General features: G+C 46.2%; 5 protein-coding genes across 6 annotated transcripts; 2 read left to right on the top strand and 3 right to left on the bottom strand.

The window, feature by feature from the left end:
• The first annotated feature begins 28 nt into the window (after positions 1-28).
• On the top strand, positions 29-6309 carry LOC9629189. The gene is made up of 15 exons (XM_024666164.1): positions 29-113; positions 319-484; positions 540-897; positions 942-1123; positions 1178-1386; positions 1444-1639; positions 1690-1879; positions 1934-2066; positions 2128-2448; positions 2650-3069; positions 3311-3416; positions 3661-3971; positions 4046-4162; positions 4228-6009; positions 6086-6309. The coding sequence occupies exons 2-15, from the start codon at positions 391-393 to the stop codon at positions 6218-6220; spliced, it is 4554 nt and encodes a 1517-aa protein (XP_024521932.1). The 5' UTR covers positions 29-113; positions 319-390; the 3' UTR covers positions 6221-6309.
• On the bottom strand, positions 6238-7821 carry LOC112343139. The gene has a single exon (XM_024666135.1). The coding sequence runs from the start codon at positions 7604-7606 to the stop codon at positions 6458-6460; it is 1149 nt and encodes a 382-aa protein (XP_024521903.1). The 5' UTR covers positions 7607-7821; the 3' UTR covers positions 6238-6457.
• Positions 7822-8051: 230 nt separating this feature from the next.
• LOC112343149 (pentatricopeptide repeat-containing protein At4g02750-like) lies at positions 8052-10252 on the top strand. The gene is made up of 4 exons (XM_024666163.1): positions 8052-8056; positions 8143-8205; positions 8470-9469; positions 9563-10252. The coding sequence occupies exons 1-4, from the start codon at positions 8052-8054 to the stop codon at positions 10250-10252; spliced, it is 1758 nt and encodes a 585-aa protein (XP_024521931.1).
• Positions 10253-10417: 165 nt separating this feature from the next.
• Positions 10418-11911, bottom strand: LOC9662381 (caffeoylshikimate esterase). 2 transcript variants are annotated; one of them, XM_024666153.1, is made up of 2 exons: positions 11523-11911; positions 10418-11467 (listed from the first exon to the last, which is right to left on the bottom strand). In XM_024666153.1, the coding sequence occupies exon 2, from the start codon at positions 11463-11465 to the stop codon at positions 10479-10481; it is 987 nt and encodes a 328-aa protein (XP_024521921.1). In that variant the 5' UTR covers positions 11466-11467; positions 11523-11911; the 3' UTR covers positions 10418-10478. The 2 variants fall into 2 exon arrangements, with proteins under 2 accessions (XP_024521921.1, XP_002992473.1); XM_002992427.2 differs by having other exon boundaries at positions 10418-11473; positions 11523-11910.
• A 105-nt stretch (positions 11912-12016) lies between these two features.
• Positions 12017-13959, bottom strand: LOC9629188 (xyloglucan 6-xylosyltransferase 2). The gene has a single exon (XM_002992426.2). The coding sequence runs from the start codon at positions 13675-13677 to the stop codon at positions 12310-12312; it is 1368 nt and encodes a 455-aa protein (XP_002992472.1). The 5' UTR covers positions 13678-13959; the 3' UTR covers positions 12017-12309.
• Between the last annotated feature and the right edge of the window lie 11703 nt (positions 13960-25662).

The raw sequence follows: 25662 nt of genomic DNA, 5'->3' as shown, positions 1-25662 counted from the left end.
ATAAACCCTCTTTTAACAAAGGGTTTGACGGCTCGTTTGGGGGAATCAAATGTGGCCCATCTCGCGGAGGAAGAGCTAGTCTCATGCGCCATGCCGGCCTGATTCGATTCGAGGTAGGGTTTTGCTGCCCCAGCGCTGGAGCGCATCACACTCCCCGATCTTGCCCCAAGGTTGTGGATACAGTGATCGATCCTTCGCATTCCTGTTGCTTTTCTTCTTTTTTTCTCGTTTCCCATCAGTGATTGTTCGCTGCTTGCTTTGGCTCGAGAGATTCTTCTTTGACTTTCCCTGTTTGGGACTGAATTGTTGCTCCTGTAGTTGCGGCAACAGTTCATCATCGCAATCCCTGATCGATCTCATGATCGAATTCATTGGCGGAGGAGATAAGAGATGCTTCCTCATGAACAATGGAAATTCTTTGCGACTTTGGTGATTTCTGGCCTTGTGCTACTACAAGCAGGACCGGTGGTCAGCTCGGATCAAGGTAGGAGTAAATCGGGAATTCGGCAGTACTGTTGTAATTCGACTCCTTGTTGCAGAGGTTACTGCTCTTGCCTCTTGGAAGGAAAGCGTGGCCACTTCTTTTTCGAATGGGAGCAAATTGGCTACAAGAGAAACGAAGGTTTGCTCTAGAATGAACATAACCGGCCAGAGCTTCATCGTCCGCGGAGTTTTCAGACATGACAAGATTGCCAAACAGCCGCCAGCATTAGACATCTCGATCAACTCAAAACTACTCCGCAACGTCGACACGTCCAAGGATCTTGTCATCCAGGTTCCTCTTGATCCCGCTAACAGCACTCTACTTCTTTACTGTTTGATGCCAGCTCCAAGCGGCCTCGTGACAACCATGCCGACTCTGGAACTGTTTCTCGCTCCAAAATTCACTTACAGCCGGTAAGCTTCATGTCTCCGAGTTTTCTGACGCCAAGGGGCCTCAGGTTTTCTTCCAGAAAGCTGCTTGAAAGACCACACCAAAGTCCTTTATCCATGCTTGGACTCATGAGCACGGTCTTGATATCTTTGACATCGCTGACTATGGTCACGGCACTTTGTATCACTAAGCTGTTTCGAGCACTGAGGGGAACCCCGCCAGTGGAGCCTCAGTCTTCTCCGAGAATTTGTAAGTGTTTTTCGTCCCATGTCCCATAAAATGGATTCTCATATCACTTTACAGATCAAAGGAGCATGGAGCTGAAAGTAAACAAAGAACCAATCGCCATTAAGCAGTACATGCTGAAAGAACTGGAAGAAGCAATCGGGATTAAGATAGCTGAAGGTGGATTTGGATACGTGTACCGTGGGACGCTGATTAACAGACAGGAGGTGGCGATCAAAGTGCGATCATCAACTTCATCACAAGGCCTACGTGAGTTCACTGCTGAGGTAAGCTGCGAGTTCGATGAAGTTAAACACGTTTGTTGATTCTGGAGCTTGTGACAGCTTACGCTCTTATCCAAGATTAGACACCCGAATCTGGTTCCTTTGCTTGGCTACTGCACGGAAGGCCAACACGAAATGCTCGTCTATCCTTACATGTCAAATGGTACTTTACAAGACCGACTTTATGGCGAGGCAGCAACAAGAAAGCCGCTCGATTGGCAAACCAGATTATCTATCGCGATAGGAGCCGCTCGAGGTAGAGTATATTTCAGTTTTGTTTGGAGACTGATCATCCGACCATTGCAGGGTTGAACTTTTTGCATACGAGTGGCCCGCGTCCCATCATTCACAGAGATGTAAAATCGAGTAACATTCTCCTTGACGACAGCATGAACGCAAGAGTCGCGGACTTCGGTTTCTCGCGATTTGCACCGCAGGAAGACGACAGCCTCGTCTCGGTTGAAGTTCGAGGAACGACTGGTTATCTTGATCCAGAGTAAGTCACCATCCTCCGTGATAACCTGAGTCGCCATGTATTTTTTGCTTGCAGGTACTACATGACACAGGTGCTCACTACCAAGAGCGACGTCTTTAGTTTTGGCGTCGTATTGTTGGAGATCGTATGTGGTCGCGAGCCTCTGAACTTACGCCGTCCCCGTTCAGAGGCCAGTTTGGTTGACTGGGTGAGTTTTCGTTTAACTTGTTGCTAGACAAGGCATTGAATTTCTACTGTGTTTGTTGCAGGCCAGGAAGTCCATAAGCGAAGCTAACATTCAATCGATCATCGATCCGAGTATCAGCGCTAGCTACACACCGGAGGCAATGTGGAGAGTAGTGGAGGTGGCTTATGCAAGCGTGGAGACCTGCTCAGCACGTAGACCGGACATGGCTGGTGTCGTGAAGGAGCTCGACGACGCTCTTATAATCGAGAACAACGCGTCCCAGTACATGCTTTCAATGGATAGTATCGGATCATTCCGGAGGTCGTCAAGCATCAAAGCTTTTCCGGTGCCGTTTGATCCTTCTCCTGCGTTCTCGGAAACGTTGGACTCCCCGCATCCCCGATAGACTTAATTACCGGTAACTTTGATTTTCTAGCTTCAACTTGTGCTAATGCTTGCGGGCGTGCAACATTCTTTACCAGCTTGTATACATTGATCACGACGAGGTGGAAGACAAGAAAAGTAAAAAGAAGAGCAAAGCAGCAGCTATAAGTTATCGAGGATATGGACCACGGCGCGAATCAGGTTCTTCGAGACCGTGTAGAGCGAAAGTCCCAGCAGCTTTCCAAGAGCAACGAGAATGCCAAGTGTGTTGTCAAGAGCCGTGTGGACGTCAGCAATGAACTCGCGGACAGCTCGAGCTAGAAACGAGACAAGCAGCCTCCAGATCTCGACAACCAACACGAGCAGCACAGATGAGATCCGGACGAGGACGGCGAACAGCGCATCAAGCAACGCATCGAAAAAGATCTCCAGTGCACGAATCAAGAGCTTGGCTGCTCGCAGGACGATCGTGACCAAGCCCCTCAAGAGATGGATCGCAGCTAGCAGGACGATGGAGAGCGACTGGAGGAGCAAGCTGCTGACCAAGTCGACGATGGATACCAGCGCTCCAACGACGAGATCTGCCACGAAACCCATCGCAGCATTGCTGATCTCTGGCGAGAAACATCGCAGGGAGCAAGCAAGAGAGCGATTGATCCCGCGGAAGTTCTTTTAAACTTCGGCAATGATGCACGAAGAGAGAACTTGGCTTCGAAGAAACAACCAAAGAGAAAAACTATAGCAAGTATAAACACTCCCTGATCGAAGGAGAAGACGAATTCTTCTACTCGTAGCTTCGTAGAAAAAGACGCGGTCAAACGTTTTATTACCATGAAGTTTAACTTTACTTATACATTTAAACATGGATTATGCCTCGCCAGGTGGCGGGCCATCTCACCGTTAATCAATGCGCGACCGTACTGACCGCATTCATTTCGCTCGACATCGCATCGACGGCTGAGAAGGCAGCCCGGCTGACAATCGGTGGTCAGTAGCCACATGGGTCCGTACGCCATGGGAAACGTCCACCCCCTCTGATCGATTGCGCGAGAGTTTCTTTATCTCTTTGTTTCGCTAGGCTATGGCGCCATGGCGCCCCGCCGCGGCGGCATCGCGCGCCTCGGGCTAAAATCTTAGATCCACGCCGCGGCATTCCAATCGCGAGCTCCAGCAAGGGTTTCCAGGGATTTGAGGTATGGTATTTTAATGCGTTTTCTTTGTTTTACTCTAGTGGATCGCGCGCGCTCACTAGTGGAAATCTTGATAGCAATGGTGATGGAGGACGAGGTGATCCTCACGGATGTGTCGGATTCCATGCACATGCTGCTGCTGGCTCGAGAGAGCGTCAAATTCCAGCGATCCAGCGTCCATAGCCTGCTCGCTCGCATCAAGATGCTCAAGCCCGCCGTTGATTACCTCCGTGAAGTGAAGATTCCGCTGCCCAAGCCCGCGTTAGCGCCATTCCAATCGCTCAACAGCGTTCTTCTCAGGGCCAGGGACGCGGTGGAGGAATGCAGCGTTGGAAGGAGCAAGATTTTCCTGGTAAGTTGCGAGTGTGAGAAAGAGCGTGAGAGTTTCTTTTTCTTCTTCTTCTTTTCTAATGCGCTTTTGTGTAGATCTATCGCTGTCACGAGATCGTCGTTGGGTTTCAAGAAATCGCTGGCGATATGTGTCGGGTCATTGAAACCATCCCTCTATCTTCTATGTATATTTCTAGTCACACAAGATCACAGGTAATTCATGAGAGCCTTGCTCCTTCTTGCGTTTGTTTCTGAGCCCCTCGTCGTCTTCAGTGCAGATCGAGCACTGTCACCAGGAGCTACGGAGATTAAAGTTCACGATCAATGCCCGTGACTCTCAGCTGGCGGACGAGATTGCCATCCTTCTCAAAGACTTTGGCCGCTCCCAGGTGAATCCAGCGCAGCTCAAAAGGTTTCTCGAGGAGATGGAGTTGGGGTCCTTGGAAAGCATTGCCAAGGAGAAGGCCGCTTTGGAAAAGGAGAGGGAGTCGAGGGAAGATGGCGCTGCTGCTGTCATCGACAAGCTTACATCGCTGCTGAGTATGACCACCCAAGATCCTGCTCCAGAGAAAGTGGATAGCGTCCAGCAGCAAAACATTCCGATCCCTGCCGACTTCTGCTGTCCACTATCGCAGCAGCTAATGTCGGATCCTGTCATCGTGGCTTCCGGACAGACCTATGAACGAGCTTACATTCAACAGTGGGTGGATCGAGGAAACAGGACTTGTCCCAAGACGCAGCAAGTGATCTCTCACACCAACTTGATCCCGAACTACACCGTCAAGGCGCTCATCGCAAACTGGTGTGAGATGCACAACGTGCCACTCCCCGAGCCCCCGAAAGTTGACGAGCTGGGGGAGCTCATCACTCCTTCCAAGCCTCCTCCGCAGCTGCTAGAGCAGGACGTGTCGTCGGGCACCAAAGGCAGTGGAGTGGAGGCCGAGTCGCTGCCAGTGTCCTCGTCCGAGATGGTGGACGGGAACCACGATCCTGAGCAAGGTGGCGGCGAGGAGCCTGACATGAGATCCTTCTTGGTAGGCATCCAGCACAAGCCGTCCGGTTCCAGCAGAGGTGCTGCTTCTCCTGGGAGTCGACGTCGCTTCAGCGGCGAGCTCTCCGGAGACGCAGCCTCGGACAGTCTCGAGGAGAAGTCACCCAGGTTTCTCTACAGGAACAGGAAGGAGAGGTCGAGGCTGAAACTTGGTGGTAACAGCGAGAAGCTCTTCGACATCATTGGCAACGACGAGAACAAGGAGAGCAAGATAAGGAGTCTGATCCAGGACTTGGACGCGCCATCTCTGGACATGCAAAGGACGGCTGCGGCGGAGCTGAGACTCCTCGCCAAGAACAACGCCGAGGACAGGATCCGGATAGCCAACGCTGGCGCCATCAAACCGCTGGTGGCACTGCTGAGCTCCGCGGATCCAAAAGTCCAGGAGGACTCGGTCACGTCGCTGCTCAACCTGTCACTCAACGACGGCAACAAGCACGACATTGTGGACTCGGGCGCCATCCCGCCTCTCATCAGCGTCCTCTCGGAAGGAAACCCGGAAGCCAGGCAAAACGCGGCAGCCACGCTGTTTAGCCTTTCGGTGAAGCAGGAATACACGGCACTCATCGGCGCTTCTGGCGCCATCCCGCCGCTGGTCGAGTTACTCAAGTCCGGAACTCCTCGCGGGAAGAAGGATGCGGCAACCGCGCTCTTCAACCTCTCGATATGCCACGACAACAAGAACAAGGTGGTCAAGGCCGGAGCCGTCAAGCCTCTCATCGACCTCATCTGCGAGCCGAGGCTGGGGATGGTGGACAAGGCCGTGGCGGTGGTGACCAACTTGTCCACGGTGTCGGAGGGACGCAGCGCCATTGCCGAGGACGGAGGAATTCCAGCTCTGGTGGAAGTCGTGGAAGCCGGGTCCCAGCGCGGGAAGGAGCATGCGGCTGCCGCGTTGCTGACGCTTTGCTCCAACAGTCCCAGGCACCGAGCCATGATTTTCAACGAGGGTGTCACTCCGATGCTACACATTTTGTCACAGACTGGGACCGCGCGAGGAAAAGAGAAGGTATGGAACGTCCAAATATGTCAAGGCACAGGCAGCGACTGACTCGGACTTGCATCCTCTTTACGTTTCGTGCCAGGCCTCCGCTTTGCTACGGATCTTCAGAGAGCAACGCAATGGGAATGTGCCGAGATCTCATCACCAGCAGCAGCATCATCAACAACATCAGCGAGAGGTCCACGCTTCTCCTGCTGCTGCAAGTCCTCGCTACTAGCTAGCATACTTATCAGGTACATCGGACTTTGCTTCTTCCATTAAAAGTGTGTTTTTTTTCTCTCGTATATACAAATTGTTTTGGTAATCTCCGCTTCTCTGTGCGTTTACAGACCCGAAAAATGAGAAAAATTAAGAATCTATTGTTCTAGAGCCCTCCTTGTTTTAGAGCCCTCTTTCTTCCTCCTTCTATATAAAGGTTGTATTAAGAGTTTCTTCCTTGCCCGACACCATCTTTTCACGCATTGTTATATAGGTGGTGGAGGTGGTGATGGTGGTGGGGGTGGTGGTGGTGAGAATAAGATGGAGGATTATAGTAGCGAGGTCCGCAGAAGTGGGCTTGGGTTTCGTTGATCGAGTAGCCTGTACGCACAGGGGAGTGATGGTGGTAGGGACTCAGGGATCGCTGTGCAACAGGATGTCGCGGGGGGAGCATCGATGACGAAGAAGATGATGGCTCCGCAGCGCAGCAGTGACAGGGAGGCTTGATCCCGCGGCTTGCTTCGCTGCTGGTGAATCCATCAACGAATTGATAGTGATGGGGGTGGAGCTGGCCACTGGATGGAACATCCTGGTTGTAGAACATACCTCCTCGTCGTTCGCTGTGATTGTTCTCCGGCTCCACCGGGGAGTGATGCTGATCTTGGGCCTGGTGCTTGCGCTGGTACGCCTTGAGCGACCCAAACTCGTGATCCCGCAATTGCTGCGCAGCGCCCATCTTGGATTTGCGAGGTGGATGGTGGTGATACGAGGAGGAATTGGTCGCGAGGAGTGGCGGCGAGGCCGCAAACTTTGACCCCGAGCTTGTGGAGCTTGGATCCATGACGGATTCGTCGGACGAGTACTCGAGCACTGCCGATGGATCGAACAATGGCGACTTGGAAGGGCCGTGAGGATCGAACAAAAACACCCTCAGCTTCACCGCAGCTCCATCGGAAGATCGGTCTCGACTCACCATCTTGTCAAACTCGTCCATCATGTTCTTGACGTCCTCGTCCGAGGTGACCGACACGAGCGCGTCCAGATCTTCATTAGGCAGCTGGTACTTGAGAAGAAAACTCTTCCCGGCAAGGTGTGAGAGCTTCGCCATGAGATCCTTGTACGCAATCTCCTTCTTCACCACCAGAATGCGGGTCTCTCCACCCATGTAACGCAGCTGGTTGTCGTGAGGCCGGGGCAAGATCCGGCCGCCATAGCTGCACATCATCTTCACCCTCTTCTTGCTCGAGATAGATCGCGCTTGATCCAATCCCGACACGATCTCCTCCTCCTCCGCCAGCGAGCTGACGCTAGAAGACCCTTCATCCCCTCCAGACAAGGAATCCAGCGATAACGCACTCTCGTTCACCGTGATACCGCTAGAAGCACCATCCTCGATAGCACACATCTTCTAGATCCAACTTTATTCCTCCCTTCTACGAAGAACAAGGGATTGAAAGCTTCAGAGCTTGACAAAGAGGAGAAAAGCCAAAAGCTATGGAAGAAGAAAGGCTTGATCTCGAGCCTCTGACTCCTCCTCTTTTCCATCCCCACAATTCCAAGTGCCTCCCTTTTTGTTGTGTGGAATATACACACCCACTGGAATATCCTGCGAGTTAACGTGTTGGTCTCTAATTTGCCGCTCCAGGAATACAAGAAATCAGCGTTGCATACTTGGCCAACTTTACGTTCCCTCTCAAACAAGAATTCTCCCCCTTTTTTCTGTGGCTCCGTGTTTGTCAATGTAACTTTAGAGCCGCCACCTCTGGTGCCACTCGTCAGCCCTTGAAAACAAACAACCATTGGCACTACGCTCCAATCTTTGAGATTTACGTATGTTGAATCTGTATGCCATGGGGTACAATGATACAAACCAGAAAGTGCCACCACGTTAGCATAGAGGCCAATAATTCACAATGTGCACACGTAACTTGCGCATGGCAGGGTGGCGCAAGCCAAAGACAAACATATGGACCCCTTGGCTGATAGGCGCGTGGGGCATTCCCAGTAAACAAATGGGTTACGTTAAGGTCTAGGGTTTGCAACTTGCTTTGGTCCAATCTTATCCATCTCTGGATGGAATGTATCGCAATCTCTCATGGCTGCGGCACGATCTCCCAGATGATCAAACGGTAAACATGGAGATCATAGCTATCTAGCTATGTACAAAAATCTTTAGCTCTTTTCTCCTCCCTGCATGGATGGATCGAGCCAAGTTCTCTGTGGACGCGAGCTTGGGTCCCATCTTGGATCATGGATCCCAATTTGCAGGAGGGAGTGGATCCGGCTCATGGCAAATTGCCACTGCTTGTCACTGGCGGAGGAGATTGGCTCCAGGGTGAGGGGATCTCTCTGCCGAGATGATGTTTTCATGCTCAACAAGCTCATCGAGATGTATGGGCGATTGGGTGGGGTCGAGCAATGCCGCCGGGTGTTCGACTCCATCCGGATCAAGGACTGCTTCTCTTGGGTGCTCATGCTCTGTGCGCTTGCCCAGAGCGGGTGCTTGCGGGAGGCTTACAAGGTTTTCGACGACATGCCTGCTAGAAACCTCGTTGCTTGGAATGCGATTCTCGCTGCCTTTACCCAGAAGGGCCATCTCGATTGCGCTCGTAGAATCTTCAAAGAAATGCCGGAGAGAAGCCTGGTCTCTTGGACAGCGATGGTTTCTGTAAATGCCCAGTGTGGGTATCTTGTAGACGCGCAAAACATCTTTGATGAAATGCCTGAGCACGATGGTGTGAGCTGGAATGCACTGCTGGCCGCGGCCGCGCAAGAAAGCAACGTAGAGCAGGCATGGCAGATTTTTAACCGCATGCCTCACCACGGCTTGGTGGCCTGTACCGTCATGCTTGCAGCACTTGCCCAGAACGGGCATTTTAACAGCGCCAAGTTGCTTTTTGACGAGATGCCTATGCGAGATATAGTGTTAGAAACAACGCTGCTAGCGGAGTACTCGAAACACGGCCACCTTGACGAGGCTGAGAACCTTTTTAACCAGATGAAAGTGTGCGACGTAGCAGCCTGGAACGCTATGATCTCCGCATATGCCCACAGTGGGCGCTTTGCGAAAGCGAAACGAATGTTTGATGCTTGTCCAAGGAGAGATCTCTTTTCCTGGAACTCCCTCCTCGCCGCTTACGTGCAAGCAAACCGCCTCGACTTAGCAAAACAAGAATTCGATCGGATGGAACAGAGGGACGTGGTTTCCTGGAGCATCATCCTCACGGCATATGCCCAAAACGGGCGTTTCCTCGAGGACGCAAAATGCGTCTTCGATTCCATGCCGGAGCTGGATCTCGTCTCCTGGAACGCAATGCTCTCCGCCTACGCCGCCGCTGGCTTCCTCGACAACACCACACAGATCTTCTCCTCCATGCCCGAGCACAACATCGTCTCCTGGAACGCCCTCCTGCGAGCCTACGCCCAGAACCGCCACCTCTCCAGCGCGCTCCATCTCTTCCACCGCCAGATGCCGCAGCGTGACGCCATCTCCTGGAGCGCGATGCTCTCCGCCTGCGCGCAAAACGGCGCCCTCCAACGCGCCGAGCTCCTCTTCCACACAATGCCCGAGCGACCCGACATTGCGTGCTGGAACTCGATGCTCGCGGCTTACACGAACCAGGGGCTGTGCCAAAGCGCGCTCCAGATCTTCGACTCCATGGCGGTGGAGAGCGCCGTGGACGAGATCAGCTTCCTGGTGGCGATCATCGCTTGCAACCACGGGGGGAAGCTCGCGGTTGGGAGGAGCGCTTTCATCTCCATGGCATTCGACTATGGCTTGGCGCCAACCAAGCCGTACTACCGTGTCATGGTGGCGCTGCTGGCCAGATCCGGACACGTGGACGACGCACGAGGCCTCATCGCGGGGATGCCGTACGCACCCGACGCGCTCGACTGGAAGTGTTTGCTCGGGGCGTGTACGGAGGCCCGCCATGGAGCGGAGATCGCGAGCAACGTCTTCCACTTCAACCCCGGCGATGGCGGAGCTTATTTGCTCCTCGCCAATATCAACATCCACAATTCATGCTCGCCACCACGATCGAGAGCGTAGAAAACTTTCGCTCCTCTGCGAGAGTATAGTTGCAAGATCAAGCTTGGAAGCTTGGAAGATTGTTTTCTCTCGATGGAGAGAGGCTGGTGGACAATAATCTTAAAACGTTGCAAGGATCATGGTCGTCTTCTAGACGAGAGCTCGCAGCAGATCGAGAGAGTATAGTTGCAAGATCAAGCTTGGAAGATTGTTTTCTTGCGATGGAGAAAGGTGGTGGACAAGGATTTCATGGTTTTTCTTGAGAACTCGAGGCGGCGGCGGCGGCGTGATCTTCCAGCCACGAGTAGACTTCTCCAAACACCTTCTCCAAGTTCTCCGGAGGCTCGCCCGCGAGCTGGTGCCACATTCCCTGGTAGATCCTCAGCGTTTTATCCTTGCTGCTGCATCGATCATACAAGGCCTTGCTCCCCTCCGGATCGGTCACCACGTCCAGCTCTCCATGGATCACCAGCAGCGGCAGCGTCACCTCTGGAAACCGCTCGTCCAGCTCTCTCACCACCCTGAGAAGCTCCAGTGCCGTCCCAGCTCTCGGCCTCCCGGAGTAGCGCACCGGGTTCTTCTTGACGAGCTCGCGCTTCCAGGCCTCCTTGAAGGACACGGTGGGAATGTCCTTGGTGGGGACGATCGCCCAAGTCGGAGCTAGCGCCGCCACGTACGAGAGCAAGTTCTCGAGCGGCCATGGCGGCTTGAACTTTGGAGAGATCCCACACATCGCTCCATTCAGCACGGCTCCACTCCAGACCCCCGGCTGGCGGAGATGGATCAAGAGGCACAGTGCGCCACCCAGCGATTCTCCATACAAGAAGGCCGGAAGTCCCTGGAACTCTTGCTGGGATCGCACGGAATCGAAGAATGCGATGCAGTCGTCCACCACCGGATTGATATCTGGGACGTAAGCTCGCAGTCCCTGCCAGTCCTGGGATCGTCCATGGCCCTGGTGATCGATGGCGTGCACGGCGAATCCCCTCTGCGCGATGCCGATAGCTGTGAGCTGCACGAACCAGCCACTGTCGGCGCCATAGCCATGGCAGACCATCACCAGTGCCTTAACTCTCTCCCGCGTTGGCAGCCATGACTGCGTGTACTGCGCCATGCCTCGGGCGTTTGTGATCATCCTCTCGCCGTGCGTGACGCCATGCTTGGCGTAGAAATCCTCTGGGCTCCTCCCGCCAAAGAGGCTGTCGACGGTGGAATCCAGCGACGGATGCGCCATAGCTGTCCCTACGATCGATTCGATCGATTGAAACATCCATAGCTAGCGCACACTCACCTCTCTTGTTCTTGGCGCCTGTTGCCCAGCTCCTCCGCGGCAATCCCTAGAGGAGATCCAACGCTCTATACAAGGACACGTGTGCGCGATCTGGGCCGCCCCATGCCTCCTTCATGACCTACCTGAAAGTAGTTGACCATCTCGGTCAGCGACTTGCTTGACCGGGCGAATTTTTGTGTTTTTTAACCGCGTCGGTGAATGCCGCTGTGAAAACGTCAGTGGCGAGTAAATGTGTGACCAACTTGACTGGTCCACAAGAACTAGCTATTTTGTTTTTGCTTGGTTCCTTCTTTCGGTCCTACACCTCCAATCTTTTAGCTTTGGCATTTTGCTTCCAGCCATGGCTTCTTCTACAGGTCTATTCCCTGAAAAGCTAGAACAGTGAAAGAAGAATCCCCAGTCACATCTATCCATCCCTCCTCTTCTTTGGCTGGAATTTAGAACTTATTCTAGAGTAGATACTGCTACTCTTGTAGCAATGGAGGCCGGAGTCGTCTAGAGAGAGTATAGACAGTACTTTTGTTCCATGTAAACGAGTACAGTTTTTTCTTCTAAAGCGCACAGCTAAACTGGCTGGCAGCAGCTGGCTCTGCCTACTATCTTGATTCTTTGATGCGTTTATCAACTGGATTCGTATAGAACTAAAGAAGAAAAAAGAGAAGGTCATATCGCTCACTTGGTATCTTCTGCCTTGCTCGTCCTTTGCACGGAGGAGAAAAGCGCTCAGCTGCCCCGCTTGTAAGCTTCCAATCCATCCAGCGCATGAGAAACAGAGGGTCAATGCCGGTCAATGATGGTCGTCGCCGGCATCCTTCTTGTCGACGGGGACGATCTCGGCGGTGGCCAAGCTCGGGTGCGCGTATCCGTACGAGTGGAGCACCTGGTTGTCCGCCAGCGTCAGCGCCCGCGACATCTGTGCCGTACACTCCTCCGCCGTGTAGACGTTGTTGATCTTGCCGCTGCAAATCTGGCACCCGGTGAAGTGCGTGACGAAAGGCCATCGATCGTCGCCAAATCCCGGGTGGCTGCTCTCCACATAGCCTTCATACTTGTCCACGATATCCTTCCAGTATCCATTGAGGAAGTAGGAGTTCTCGAGATAGACCTTGGATCCCCAGGTGTTGCGATCGGCATTGAGGAGATAGATGAAAGCTCCCTGGTCGTCCGACTCGAAGCTCTCGGGCCTGCCGGAGAGAGCCATGGTGAGGACCTTCCCGACTCGATCGCCCACGACGCCGCGGTAGCCCATCGGCGCCAGAGTGTCGAAGAGATCCAGCGTCCACTGGCAATTCCTCACCAGAAAGATGCCCATGTTGAGACCAGTCCACTTACGCTCCCCATAGACGAGGTGCTCCCAGCCATGGATCACCAGGTTGTAGTCCTTGTATCGCTCCGATGGGAACTGGAAGGTCATGTCGGTGAGGACGGCGTCGCTGTCTATCCACCATAGCCACTCCACCTCGGGGTGTGCGAGCATGAAAGATCGAATGAGAGGGAGCTTGACCCACCAGGAGGGCATGTCACGGCTGAAGGTGGCCATGTTGTAGAAGAGCTCCATGTCGTGGATGCGACAGTAGTCGATCTTGTTCTTGACGGCCTTGAGGAGCATATGATCGCCCATGAGATTGTGGCAGGGGCCGGGCTGCGATCCCGTCAGCATGAAGAGCTTTGGCCTGCCCGAGGAATCCACATTGGCGTCGGGATTCTTCTCGAGGAACGCTCGCCGCTGCTCGTCCCAGTCGGAGATCCTGGCGCCCAGGGTGAAGGAGGTGTTGAGCAGCGGATCGATCGACAGCGTCTTGTTGAGCAGGGACTCTATGTCGGTCCTCTCCGGCATGAAATCCTCGGCTCCATGCCCGCCACCATAGTTCTGCCTCGATGATCCATCCACCGAGAGGGTGTGCCTCCCGGCTTCGGTGGCCTTGCTCTTGTCCTCGTGCTGAATGACGTGCTCTTGAGCGGCCTCGAGCAGAGGTGACACGAAGAAGCTCCAAAACAGAAGCAGTGTCAGGATTGCTCCCGTGATCATCGGCACGTACTCGGTCACGCTTCTGTAAACTCCGCTCTTCTGCATATCCCGGCCCAGCGTTTGCACCCACAATCGACACCGCTGCAACGCGCCCTTCCTCCCGTGGTACTTTTGGTTGAAGATCATCGATCGAAGAAGACAAGAGAGAGGAGAAAAGATGGCGATTCTCGAATCTCCCAATCTCCCTGGTGGGCGAGCGCGAATCGCTCGCGAAACTATCTATCAATCTATCTACTGCCAGAGACGAGCGCGATTCTTAAGGCACTCTTGTCAGCAATGCTTCGCCCATGCTCTCTGCAGAGCTCCCCTGTTTTCTATGGCGATATATCTTTGCGCGGGCATTTAATGGAGATCCGAGCCCGCCAGAGAAGACGGTGCTGTAAAGCATTTTGCCGGACACACCATGTTGTCGTTGTTTCGTTAGAGAGACAATGGAGAGACCATGTTATTTTTTTCTCTGGTCAATGGAGGTCAGCGATGGTCATCAAAGAGTCAACGGATAAGATTTCTACCCGGAATTTCGGTGGTCGAGGAACAAACAGTGGTCCAATCTTTTCAGTTGTTGGGGGTATTTTGCAGCAACCACCACTTCATCACATGCCCACCAGAAAGCTTTGAGCAATCGATCAATTCTTTGTGGTCGTTGTTGCCCACTTGATAAAACCACCACACGCTACACACGAAATTAAAAATTCGAGACTTTGGCAAAACTAGAGCGATGGAAACGCAACACCGGCATGTTTTTAAAGCTCTTGCTCGCAATCCTCCAAATTCGTGAGTGTTTCTTCAATTGTGAGATCGACCGGGGACTGGCAAGCTGCGTGGAAGAAATTTATAGTGACAAGGCCCTTCTGTTGGCAGCCAAGTTTCATCCTTCGGGATAGCAAGTCAAGAGTGTCTTCTTTGTTTTGGCTTTCCTTCCTAGTATGAAACGTGGGCATCAGATGGAAGGGAAAAATAAAGAACTTGTGTTGCAAGTGTGTCAGTACTTAAGAACTTTGGCATGAGATATGGAATGGAAGGCCATGTTATGACTCGCCTGGCACGCACGCAATCTTCACTGTTCTGTTCATACTCACCTTTTGGTTAAAGTTTCCTGAAAGGTACACAATTCTTTTACTTCCTGGAATCTAGTTTTCATATACAGCTCTCAAACACCGGCCGTCCTTCCAAGAAGCTCCTCAGTAACTCGTACTGTGTGGTCTCGTCACTGATCATCGTGGCCTGAGCCAGAAACTAGGGAGAGCGGAACTGGCTGGATCCGCCGAAATCCTGCACTCGGAGTTTTTGGATGGGAAAGCGGTGACTTCAACCCCTCCGAAAGAATGAGGCCCATACTTTTTGCGTCGACAATGTAAGATAAAATAAAAACCCTGCCAGGTATCCTAATCTGGATCTGCATCTGATTCCTTGATCTAGCTTTCCAGCTTTAATTGTCATGCTTCCTGTCCAGTGTTAAACTATATATAAACCACAAATTATTTGACAATCACTATTTAAAGAAAAAGAAAATATTAAATTAAAAAACATGTATATGATCGCAACTAACAATTTTGAAATACTGAAAAATCTTTATAGATATGCTAGAAGATATGAGCATATACACATATTAATAAAATATATATATATATATATATATATATATATATATATATATATATATATATATATATATAAAATATTCCCTTGCAAGTGTGTTTCATAAACTAAAATCAATTTATTTAATAACAAACATTTCAATAAATGGTGCTATTTCATATATATTGAAATGGTTAAAAGAAGTTAAAAAATATTATCACTATAGAATATCCAAGTATACATTTAGGTTCTTAAAGTTTTTTATTGTTGTAATTATCACTAATACTATATGTTAACTGTTTACTACATGAAACCCAAAGAGAAACTGAAAGAAACAAAGTTTTATAAGTTTTATTGTTGAAAGATGTAATTTAATAATGATGACCTAGTATTGCCAGATGTAGCTCCCACCTGGTAATAGACATAAAAATGACTAAATAAGTGTTTGAAATATATTTTCTTAAAGTATTTTACTTATCAGTTCAAAGTTTTATCAAATTCTTCAAAAGTGCCCAATGAGCTTTATCATAATATTAGAATATTACTTTTTATCATTGGCATTTAAACCATAATTATGTCCTGGTGTTTTTGAAATTCTTTGCCAATGCTAGAGTGCAAAATGAAAACTTATAAGACATTTTCAAGGTATTTTTCATGTTTTTCATGCTAGCGGGTATTTGTAGAGTCTCTAAATTTAGCACCAGACTTATCTTAAAGTCCTCGAATTAGTGCTTAGCATTCTAAATAAGAAGAAAGAGATCAATAGAATTTCAAAAAAGTTTATAATATGGATTTTGAATTATAACTACCAATAGAGTTTGAAATGGTGATTTTTAAATGCTTTAATGTAACAGTAAAAGCTTAAAAATCAATTTTAGTAGTAAAGAGGATCACCTCTTTACTAACAAATGGAATCTACCTCCTTAGAAAGAAAGCTCTCTAGTGCACTATCTTTTATCAATATGAAGTTATAGGATTTTAACCATGTTTATACAAACATAATTCTAATACTGATAATTTTTTTATTGATTGAATTTTAACCTTGATAAACAAAGTGAACCACCATCACCATGGCCAACATATATGTTGAGCAAAATAATAAGAGCAAAATCACTTCAAAAACTTATATATCAATATAGCAGTGAATCATATATTATAAAATGGATAATAGAGACTTAATGTTCATCAATTTTTGGTTAGCTTAAGCAAACCTGCAAGGGGACTGGGATGGTAGTGGATATACCAAGAGTATACTTGAATATTCTAGGATATTCTACCATCTAATGGTTCTTAGTCATTTAGATTAATCTTGTATTTATAATTTATAAACTGGTTTAGGGTTTAGGGTTCAAGGTTTAGATTTAATGTTTATAATTTATAAAGTTTCTTAAACACTTTCAAGTATATTCTATTTTATTCTATCATCTAATGGTTGATATGCAATAAGATTAAATATGTGTTTATAAATGACAAACATGCTTATATTTATAAATTTTTTATTTGATAAATTAAGTAGGAATAAACTAATATTAAGCAAATCAAACATTGTTACATACAATTCATACAAAATTATTTTTAGTATAATTATTCAAGAGAATTAGGAATTATTTAACAAATTAATTAGTTTTTATTAAAAGTTTTTGCTGACGTGTTAGTCATTTTATATTTAATAAATATATATTCTAGATTTCCAAAGAATTCCAAATGTATTTTTATATTAAAATAAATTCTTTACAACATAAACATAAGTATTAAATATTACATTTTAAGAATATTATATATAAAAATATGTGTTAATATTGCATGATTAAATTTAATAATTTAGCAACAAATGTCAGTTCTTAATCTAAACCTATAAAAAGTTATTGAAAAGTAAACATGGGCTGCAATTACTTTCTTAAACACTTTTAATATTGGTGTCGAGAATTCTATTCAAAATGAAGTCCATATTAAAATTTGATTTATTTTCTTTTAATTAATATTTATATTATCACAAAATTTTAATATCATTATCTCTTAAGATAATAATATTCAACACATTATATTGTAAATTCTCAAGTGTAGCATATGTTTTTTTTGCATAATTCAAGTTTCTTTACTTGATTTTTACCACTACAACATGACCCAAAACTTCTCTAAATTGATCTTTAGGATGTAAATTAGGATTATTTTATTGATTTTATTGATATTTTACTTTTATAAAAAATATTGTACTTGTTTATAAAGTAATACAATTGTATAGTTGTAGTTAAAAGAGTATAGAATGAACTCAATACAATGAGTAACTTTTTTTTTCTTGATTAACAATTATTTAGTTGTTATTTATATTTATTTCTTTACTTCCTCTTTGCAATTTGGCTTTATACTTCCTTTTTTTTTAGAGTTAAGTGATTTTCTATACCCACTTAAGAATACCAAGCTAAAGAAAGTATTTCAATTGAAAACTAATTGAATGTTCTCAACTTTAATAATAACGTACTTTTAAGAGTGAACCGACCCCTAGAAGTTGTGCACAATTATATGAATTGAGGAGGTAAAACTCATTTCTACCAATCTTTTTTTTTAAGATACAATAAAGTTTGCTTCCAAGAGAAGTAAGTTCAATATTATTATTAAAAGTTTTACCTAATAACAAATTTTATATTAATGTAGTGCATATGGTTTTCACTTTTTATTCTATAGTAATTCACTATAGGATAAAAATGAAGTGGAACCTAAACCCTTTATGTGCCACATGTCTTGTGTTTAAGGATAATAGGGTAGAACCCAAGTTTCAGAGCTTTATTTCACTGAATGAAGGAACAGAACCAAACTCATAAACATACAGCCAAGAAGCAAAAGTATTGAAACATGGAGTGATTCTTGAGTGTACAGCCCAAGGAGTGAAGGAACAAGAGCACAAAGTGATTTAGAACAATTCTAAAGCATTTAACATCCCAATGCCAAGACAGATACGTAAAATGGATTTAAATAAAGTTTAGTGCTATTTTAGTATACTAGTGGCCTAATGCAAAGATATGGGTACTCCACCAATTAGCATGGTATGAAACTTAGGCTTAGACCTGAGTTAGTTGTAGAATAAAAATAGGCATGCAAATGAAAACTAAATTATGCCTTCAGTTAGTCAACCATATCTAACCTATCCACCATCCCTACTATCCCTACTATAAAATTAGAACCCCCCATAGCCCCTTTAACCTGGCTCCATTGGAGTCCTCCCCCCTACTATACTTTTGGAACTCGCCAAAGCCCCTAGGGTTTGAGAGACAAACGCTTTGGGCTTTCACCCTCGGACTCGAACTCGGACTCGAACTTGGACTTGGACTCGGACTCGGACTCGGACTCAGACTCAAACTCGGACTCAGACTTGGACTCGAGCTCAGGCTTGGTTTCGGCCTCGGTCTTGGTCTCAATCCTGGTCTCGATCTCGGTTTTGGTCTCGACCTCAGACTCTATCTTAGATCCTTCTCGGACTCCATGTCGAATTCCATCTTGGGTCCATCTTGGACTCCATCTCGGACTTCATCTTAGACTCCATCTCGGTCCATCTCGGACTCCATCTCGAGCCCATCTCAGACTCCATCTCGAGTCCACCTCAAACTTCATCTCGTGTCCATCTCGGACTCCATCTCGGTCCATCTCAGACTCCATTTCGGGTCCATCTTAGACTCCATCTCAGACTCTATCTCGGGTCCATCTTAGACTCCATCTCAGACTCCATCTCGGGTCCATCTTAGACTCCATCTCAGACTCCATTTTGGGTCCATCTCGAACTCCATTTTGAACTTTATTTTGGACTTCATCTCAATCCATCTCAGACTCCATCTTGGGTCCATCTCGAATTCCATCTCAGTCCTCTTGTGTCCCTTTTCTAGAGAATTTCTTATTGCTCGTTTCATGCTTGTTCCTTGAGCATTCCGACAGGAGTTCCACTCCCGCTCTCGGCTCTTCAAGTTGGAGATTTTAGTCTAAACGTGTTACGCTCGTTTGGCTTTCATTTCGGCCACTACCACATGGCACCTTTTCAGCCCTTCCTTGGGAGGGACTAGGGATTTTGTGTCTCGTAGAGTTAGTCTTTGGGACAAACTTGAAACGTACTAATTATGGAATGGCATTAAATTGTGAATTTGGACACGAGACCAACACTATTATGTTAAGAACAATCTTTACATTCTATAAATATGCCAAATTAACAAATCTAAATAGTTTCTATGAATAGAAATTAAGACTGAATAAGGCTAACACAAAAGGCATGATAGCAAAGGTGTTTGGCAAATACATTTTACACTAGTTTAACAAGAACCCTCATAATATTGAGATTAGTCCCTCAATATCTGTTAAATGATAGGTTATTAGAGTAAAAGAGAACTAACAAGCTAGGCTAAGTATGCTTAGCTAAATAGACATCTAGGAATTCCTTTCTTATGCTCATCCGACCAAGTATAAATGCTAAATTATGTTTACTAACACTTGAACAAAAGGGATTAATAAAGGGTCTAGCAATACCGACTTTCAACCATCGTGGTAGTAAGGAAAGAATATCGAAAGGACTAGCTGATAAGTAACTTTCAATACTTGTAATCATATTTATAACAATTATGAAAAGATAAGTATTAATTCAAACTCCAAGAGAGTGGTTTCTCTATATTGGTAATGTGTAAGATAATGAATATCATCTTAAAAGAAATTACCATAAAATTACATGGTAAACTCTTTGTTAATAAGAAATAAAATATTTATATTATGGAGTCTCAAATTTAATAGAAGCTTAGAACGGATTTAAAAAATGATAAAAATAGAAGAACAGAAAAAAAATGTTAGCGCATAGAGAATCCAAGTTAATTTTCTCACTCTCATGTAGTTTTTAATGTAAAAATCAGAAACTACTCTTCATAATTTAGTATTGTAATATTAGAAGACTTGGATATGAACTACTTGATATTGAAAATCTCAATTTATGAAAATCCAGATAGAACAATAGATATTTTGATGGATTATAATATATAATAAAATGTGATTTACATTTTTATATATTAAGTATCAAATAAAAATCATAGTTAGTAAGTTATAATATGGCTATTAATATGGAGCAATAACTAATTTATATAAGTGACTAATTTTTCCATTCTACTTTATACACCTTTAACCATTCAAAAGAGTCTCACTCACCACCTCCATAAATTTTATTCCCAACTTAAAGATTTACTAGCCTTTTGAATGGCCTCTATACCACTCAGTTTTTGCACTTGGTTCAAGTGTTTCACTTGTCCATTCCCATGATAGACACCCAAAGATACCACTACATATCAGGCCTTTATGTTAAGGTTATGTCCATTCATCTTTGTCTCATTAGTTGTAGTACATGTGATTATGGGATAAAATTTAGATATACTATCACCATGGATCTTGAAACCTTAAAGATAAATGGGGATAAAATAGCTACTAAGGATCAAATAATTACCCTTTTTAAAGTGAGAGATAGCATGTGTTACATGTGGTATTGGAGCAAATAACATGGGTTTAATTTCTATTGATTAGTAGCTATTTAAAAAATATAATATACCTTTGAGCAAGATATATTCCTACTCTTAATCCATGCATATGTCCTTCTTCTTCTGGAGCATCCCATGGGTTCAATGTGGAAATTGAGATGTTTGTTCCCTTTGGCTCACTAGAGGTTATTAGTCAATAGTTAATATGGACATTAACATCTCTGAAGAGGGGGTGAGTGTAGTGCATATAATCATGGAATAAGATTTGGATATATTATCACAATAGATCCTTAGAACTTTCTACCCATAGCCATGCTTGTTAACACCATGACTATACCCCTCCTTGCCATATGACCATATCACAAGAGGACTACTTTTCCTTTCCATAATTCGAGATTTTGGGATGACATTTTAAAAAACTATAGCCAAATGCCAATCTTGTAGGTACTTATATGGCTAGAGTGAAGTTTTGATGAACCACGCCAAATATCCAAATAGGTAGTGCCACCTATACTTGGATTGGGAGTATTAACCATTTAATCTCCTAAAGAAGGTAAAACTAGCTCTTGAACAATTCATGAAACTACTTTATCTGTCCATTTATGTTCGCTTTAGCTTTGGACTCCTCAATGGTTATATCATCACCCACCATGTAGGTGTAACCTTCTTGAGTCACACTAGCCTTTCCTAGCTAAATTGATTCCACTAGAGTCTATACTCCCTACTATACTTTTGGAACCCCCCCAGGGATGATTGCTTTGGGCTAGGCTTTCACCCCTCAACCTATATTAGCATTTGGATTTCGACTCGAACTCAGACTTAGTCTTGCACTCGGACTTAATCTTGGTCTCAGTCTTGGTCTTGGCCTTGGTCTCGATCTCAAACCCAGTCTCAGTCTCCATCATAGATTTGACCTCAGGTTCCATTTCAAACTCCATCTCAGACTCCATTTTGGACTTCATCTTGGACTCTATCTTAGACTCCATCTTGGATTCGGTCTCAACACTTGCCATATGTTAGTCCTTCTTATGTCCCTTTTTAGAGACTCATTTATTGATTGCTTTGTATTCATTCCTCAAGTATTTCATTTGGAGTTCCACTCCGGTTATCACCAATGCTAGTTTTCTTCGAAGTCGTTGTGAAAGAATCTACGTATCATCTCTGAAGGCTAGACGCTGCAAATACTGCCTTCTCCTCCTCAATTATCGAGTAATTATAAGCAAGAAAATCACTCAAAATTTTGGCAAGAACTTTATTTGCAAAGAGGGCTGATGTTCCAGCAGATCGTGAGTGGCGCTAGGACCCCGAGCTTGTTCTTCAGGCAGGCCTACCGCGCTGGCGACGCCAATGCCCCTGGCGAAGGAACCATAGAAAACGCCCCCCATGGCACTGTGCATGTCTGGACTGGCAGCGCTGTGGCGCCCAATCTCAACTTTTCGAGCCAGAGTAAATATGTTACACTTGTTAAACTTTCATTTTGACCACTGCTATGTGGCACACCTTCTGCTCCACTTTGGGGCCTAGGGCTTTATGTCTCAAAACTCCACCATCCATACATAAAGTTCGATGTCCTCATTAAATGATAAACTATTTTATAAAGTAATCATCATAGATTACCATTTCATCCTTAGCACTAAACCAATATTTGGCAATGGTTTGATATTGAAGGGTCACCATACCTTGCCCATCCTTTAAGGAGCATAGTCTTTCCAACTTAGAGTCTCATTATATCATATATGATTCTTTCCCTTTGTTCATTTGGTTTTTGCTATACTTGTTAGAAACACTTTTTTTATCTCAATCTTACTACTCATTTTGGAATAATCTCTACCTCTATTAACATAACTATCATACTTTGAAATTTTGATATTGACCTCTCAAGGCGATTCCTCAATGGCTCTGACACCTTTCATTGCACATGTGCAAACTCCACTTCCCCATCCTAGGAAGTGCCACTGAACTGGGAGCATTGACCATTTGATCTCCTGCTGGCTCTTGAACACTTCACTAAGTTACCCTGTTTGTTTATCCATATTCACTTTAGTCTTGGATTCTTCAGTACTTATATCATCACCCAACATGTGGGTATAACTTTCTTTGATTACACTAGCTTTTCCTAGACAAATTGGCTCCACTAGAGTCCTCCTCCTACTATACTTTTGGAGCTCACCAAACCCCCTAAGGTCTGGGAGATGATCACTTTGAGCTTTCACCCTTGGATTTGGACTCAAATTTAGACATAGAGTCAAACTTGGACTTGGTCTTAGACTCGGTCTTGAACTCAGTCTCAATCTCGGTCTCAATCTTGGTTTTGGTCTTGGTCTCGGTCTCAAAGGGTCCATCTCAGACTCGACCTTGGACTCCATCTTGAGTTCATCTCAGACTCCATCTGGACTTGACCTCAGACTCCATCTTGGGTCCATCTCGGACTCGACCATCTTAGGTCCATCTTAGACTCTATCTTAGGTTCATCTCGGACTTGACCTTGGACTCCATCTCAGATCTATCTTGAACTCCATCTCAAACTCCATCTCGGGTCTATATTGAGTCCATCTCAGGTCCATATCAGACTTTATCTTGGACTCTATCTCGAACTCCTTCTCAGACTCGTTCATGACACTTTCATGTGTCAGTCCTTGTTGTGCCCCTTTTTAGTTGACATATTAACCCTTTACACTAAAGCTACGTCCATTGACATTTATCTTATTGGTAATCCAAGACCTCCTATACCACAGTTTTATTTCTCAATGATTGGGCCATCCGTCCATGAGTGGTCATCCCATGACCACACCTTAGCATCCTTAGGATGTCCAAAGATATGGGGAACACCCTTCCTTAATATCTTTTCTTCAATCCTCACCAAATCCCTTTTCACCCACAATTGTGCTTGGCAACACTGCCACTAGATTAAGGCCCAAAGGCCCAACCATTAAGTCCCATTAACATCTAGGACTTTCTTACCACGTGATTGTATCTTTAGTCACTATACAAGAGGATTGTTCCTCTCCCTTTCCATAATTTAAGACTTTGAAATAACATTTCAAAACATTACAACCCAATGTTAGGAATCCCCCAATTCTTGCCACATTTCTGACTCTCGCCGGATTCCTGACCTGCAGACCACATTCCTGACTCTCGAGACACTTCCCTATTCCTGACTCTCGAGACACTTCCCTATTCCTGACTCTCGAGACACTCCCCTATTCCTGACTCTCGAGACACTTCCCGATTCCTGAGTCTCGAGCCACATTCCTGATGATGATGTGGCACCTCCTCGACCTCAGCTATATTTAGGCCGTCCTCGATCCAAGAGTGGTGGAGCTTCATCAACCTATAATATATATAGGTTAGCCTTGTTCCATTTCTCCACAATCTGAATCAACACCAATCTAAGGCCTTTTCTTTGTTTCCACTAGCTTTTCTCTTTGTCTTTTTGCATTTTCCAGTCTTGATCTTGTCAGGGGTCTTGACAGTTTGATTCAGATTGTGTTTTTTCGTTTTTTGATTTAGCTCGTTTTGATTGTTTGATTACCTTTGCCTTTTTTTCCCCCTTTTTTCTTTCTTCTTGCCAATGGAGTCTCTAAGCCATCCTGATTTCTTTGCTGAAGTCCTTGCAAAAATCCAGTCTGAGAATACCGAGCTGAAGGCAACCCTTCTTCGCATGCAGCAGGAGCTTGCTTCACTTTCGGCTCAAGGATCCAGCAAAGTTCCTGAACCGAAGGTGAGCTTCCTGGCGAAATTTTCAGGCAAGCGTTCGGAGCTTCGCGGATTCCTGAACCAGATGGAGTTGATCTTCGCACTTCAACATCGGCGGTACCCTACTCTTGAATCTCAAATCGGCGCGATTGGGATGTTGCTCGAAGGTGCAGCTTTGTCATGGTTTTCTCCTCTTCTGGAGAAGAGCATGAAAGGGGTCGTGGTTCCAGAGCTGATGGATCTTCAATTGTTCAAAGAGAAGCTCGAAGCATGTTTTGGCGAGACGGATCGGGTTCAGGCTACTACCACAAAGATGAGACGTCTCTCTCAGGGGTCTCGTCCTGCCTCGATCTACACTGCAGAGTTCCAACTCCTTGCTTTGGACACTCAGTGGGATGAGCAGGCCCTGATTGACCAATTTCGTTTCGGCCTCAACAACGGTGTCAAGGATTTGTTGCTCACCATGGAGGATCCCAAGGACCTGTCGGATGCCATCAACAAAGCTGTTCGATGTGACAATCGTCTCTTTGAACGTCGTCAGGAAAGTCGCCGCGCCGCTGTTTTTCCGTCCCAGACTCAGGAATCCCAGCTTGAGTCTTTGGGGCATACTCCTGAACCTACTGCTCCGGTTCCGATGGATATTTCTGGTACTCCCCGACTCATTAGAGGGAAGTTGAGTCCTGCTGAGAAGCAACGTCAAATATCTCATAATCTTTGCCTCTATTGTGCTGATCCTAAGCACAAAGCAGCTGTATGTCCCAAGAAGCCTCCTCAACTGCTCGAGTTCACTCTGCCTCAAAGTCCACCTCTATTGCAGTCGGGAAACGACCCTGTCCAAACAGAGTAGGAGCTGTCTGTTTGGACTCCCTGAATAAAAATCACTTTTCTTCTTTATCAAGCTCCTCACCACCTTTCATCAAAGCCACCACCAATTCCCGCAACTTCCGCGTCCCATGTCTCCTTTCTTTCACCGGACAATCAGGACTCAAGGCTCTGGCGTTATTGGACTCGGGTGCAACTTCCTGCTTCATGGACACGGACTTTGCTGCCCGACATCACGTTCCTCTTTCTCCTACCATACGGGATTTGAGGGTTGAAGGCATCGGCGGGCATTTTGTGTCTCCATCTTCTGGACTTAGGGAAATGTTGCCCATTCGAGTACACATCGGGTCCACCGTCACCGATATCGCCTTCAACATCATCAACAGCAAGTCCTCCTCTGTGGTGCTCGGTCTTCCTTGGTTCCAACTACATCAGCCTCAGATCTATTGGAAGGAATTACAGCTCATCTCTCCCACGGCTTCCCCTGCTGTTCATCGAGTCCGAATCAGGAAAAGTTCCCTAA

Source organism: Selaginella moellendorffii, unplaced genomic scaffold (genome assembly GCF_000143415.4).
Source record: "Selaginella moellendorffii unplaced genomic scaffold, v1.0 SELMOscaffold_136, whole genome shotgun sequence".
NCBI lineage: Eukaryota > Viridiplantae > Streptophyta > Lycopodiopsida > Selaginellales > Selaginellaceae > Selaginella > Selaginella moellendorffii.
This window is presented reverse-complemented; position numbering and strand designations above follow the sequence as displayed.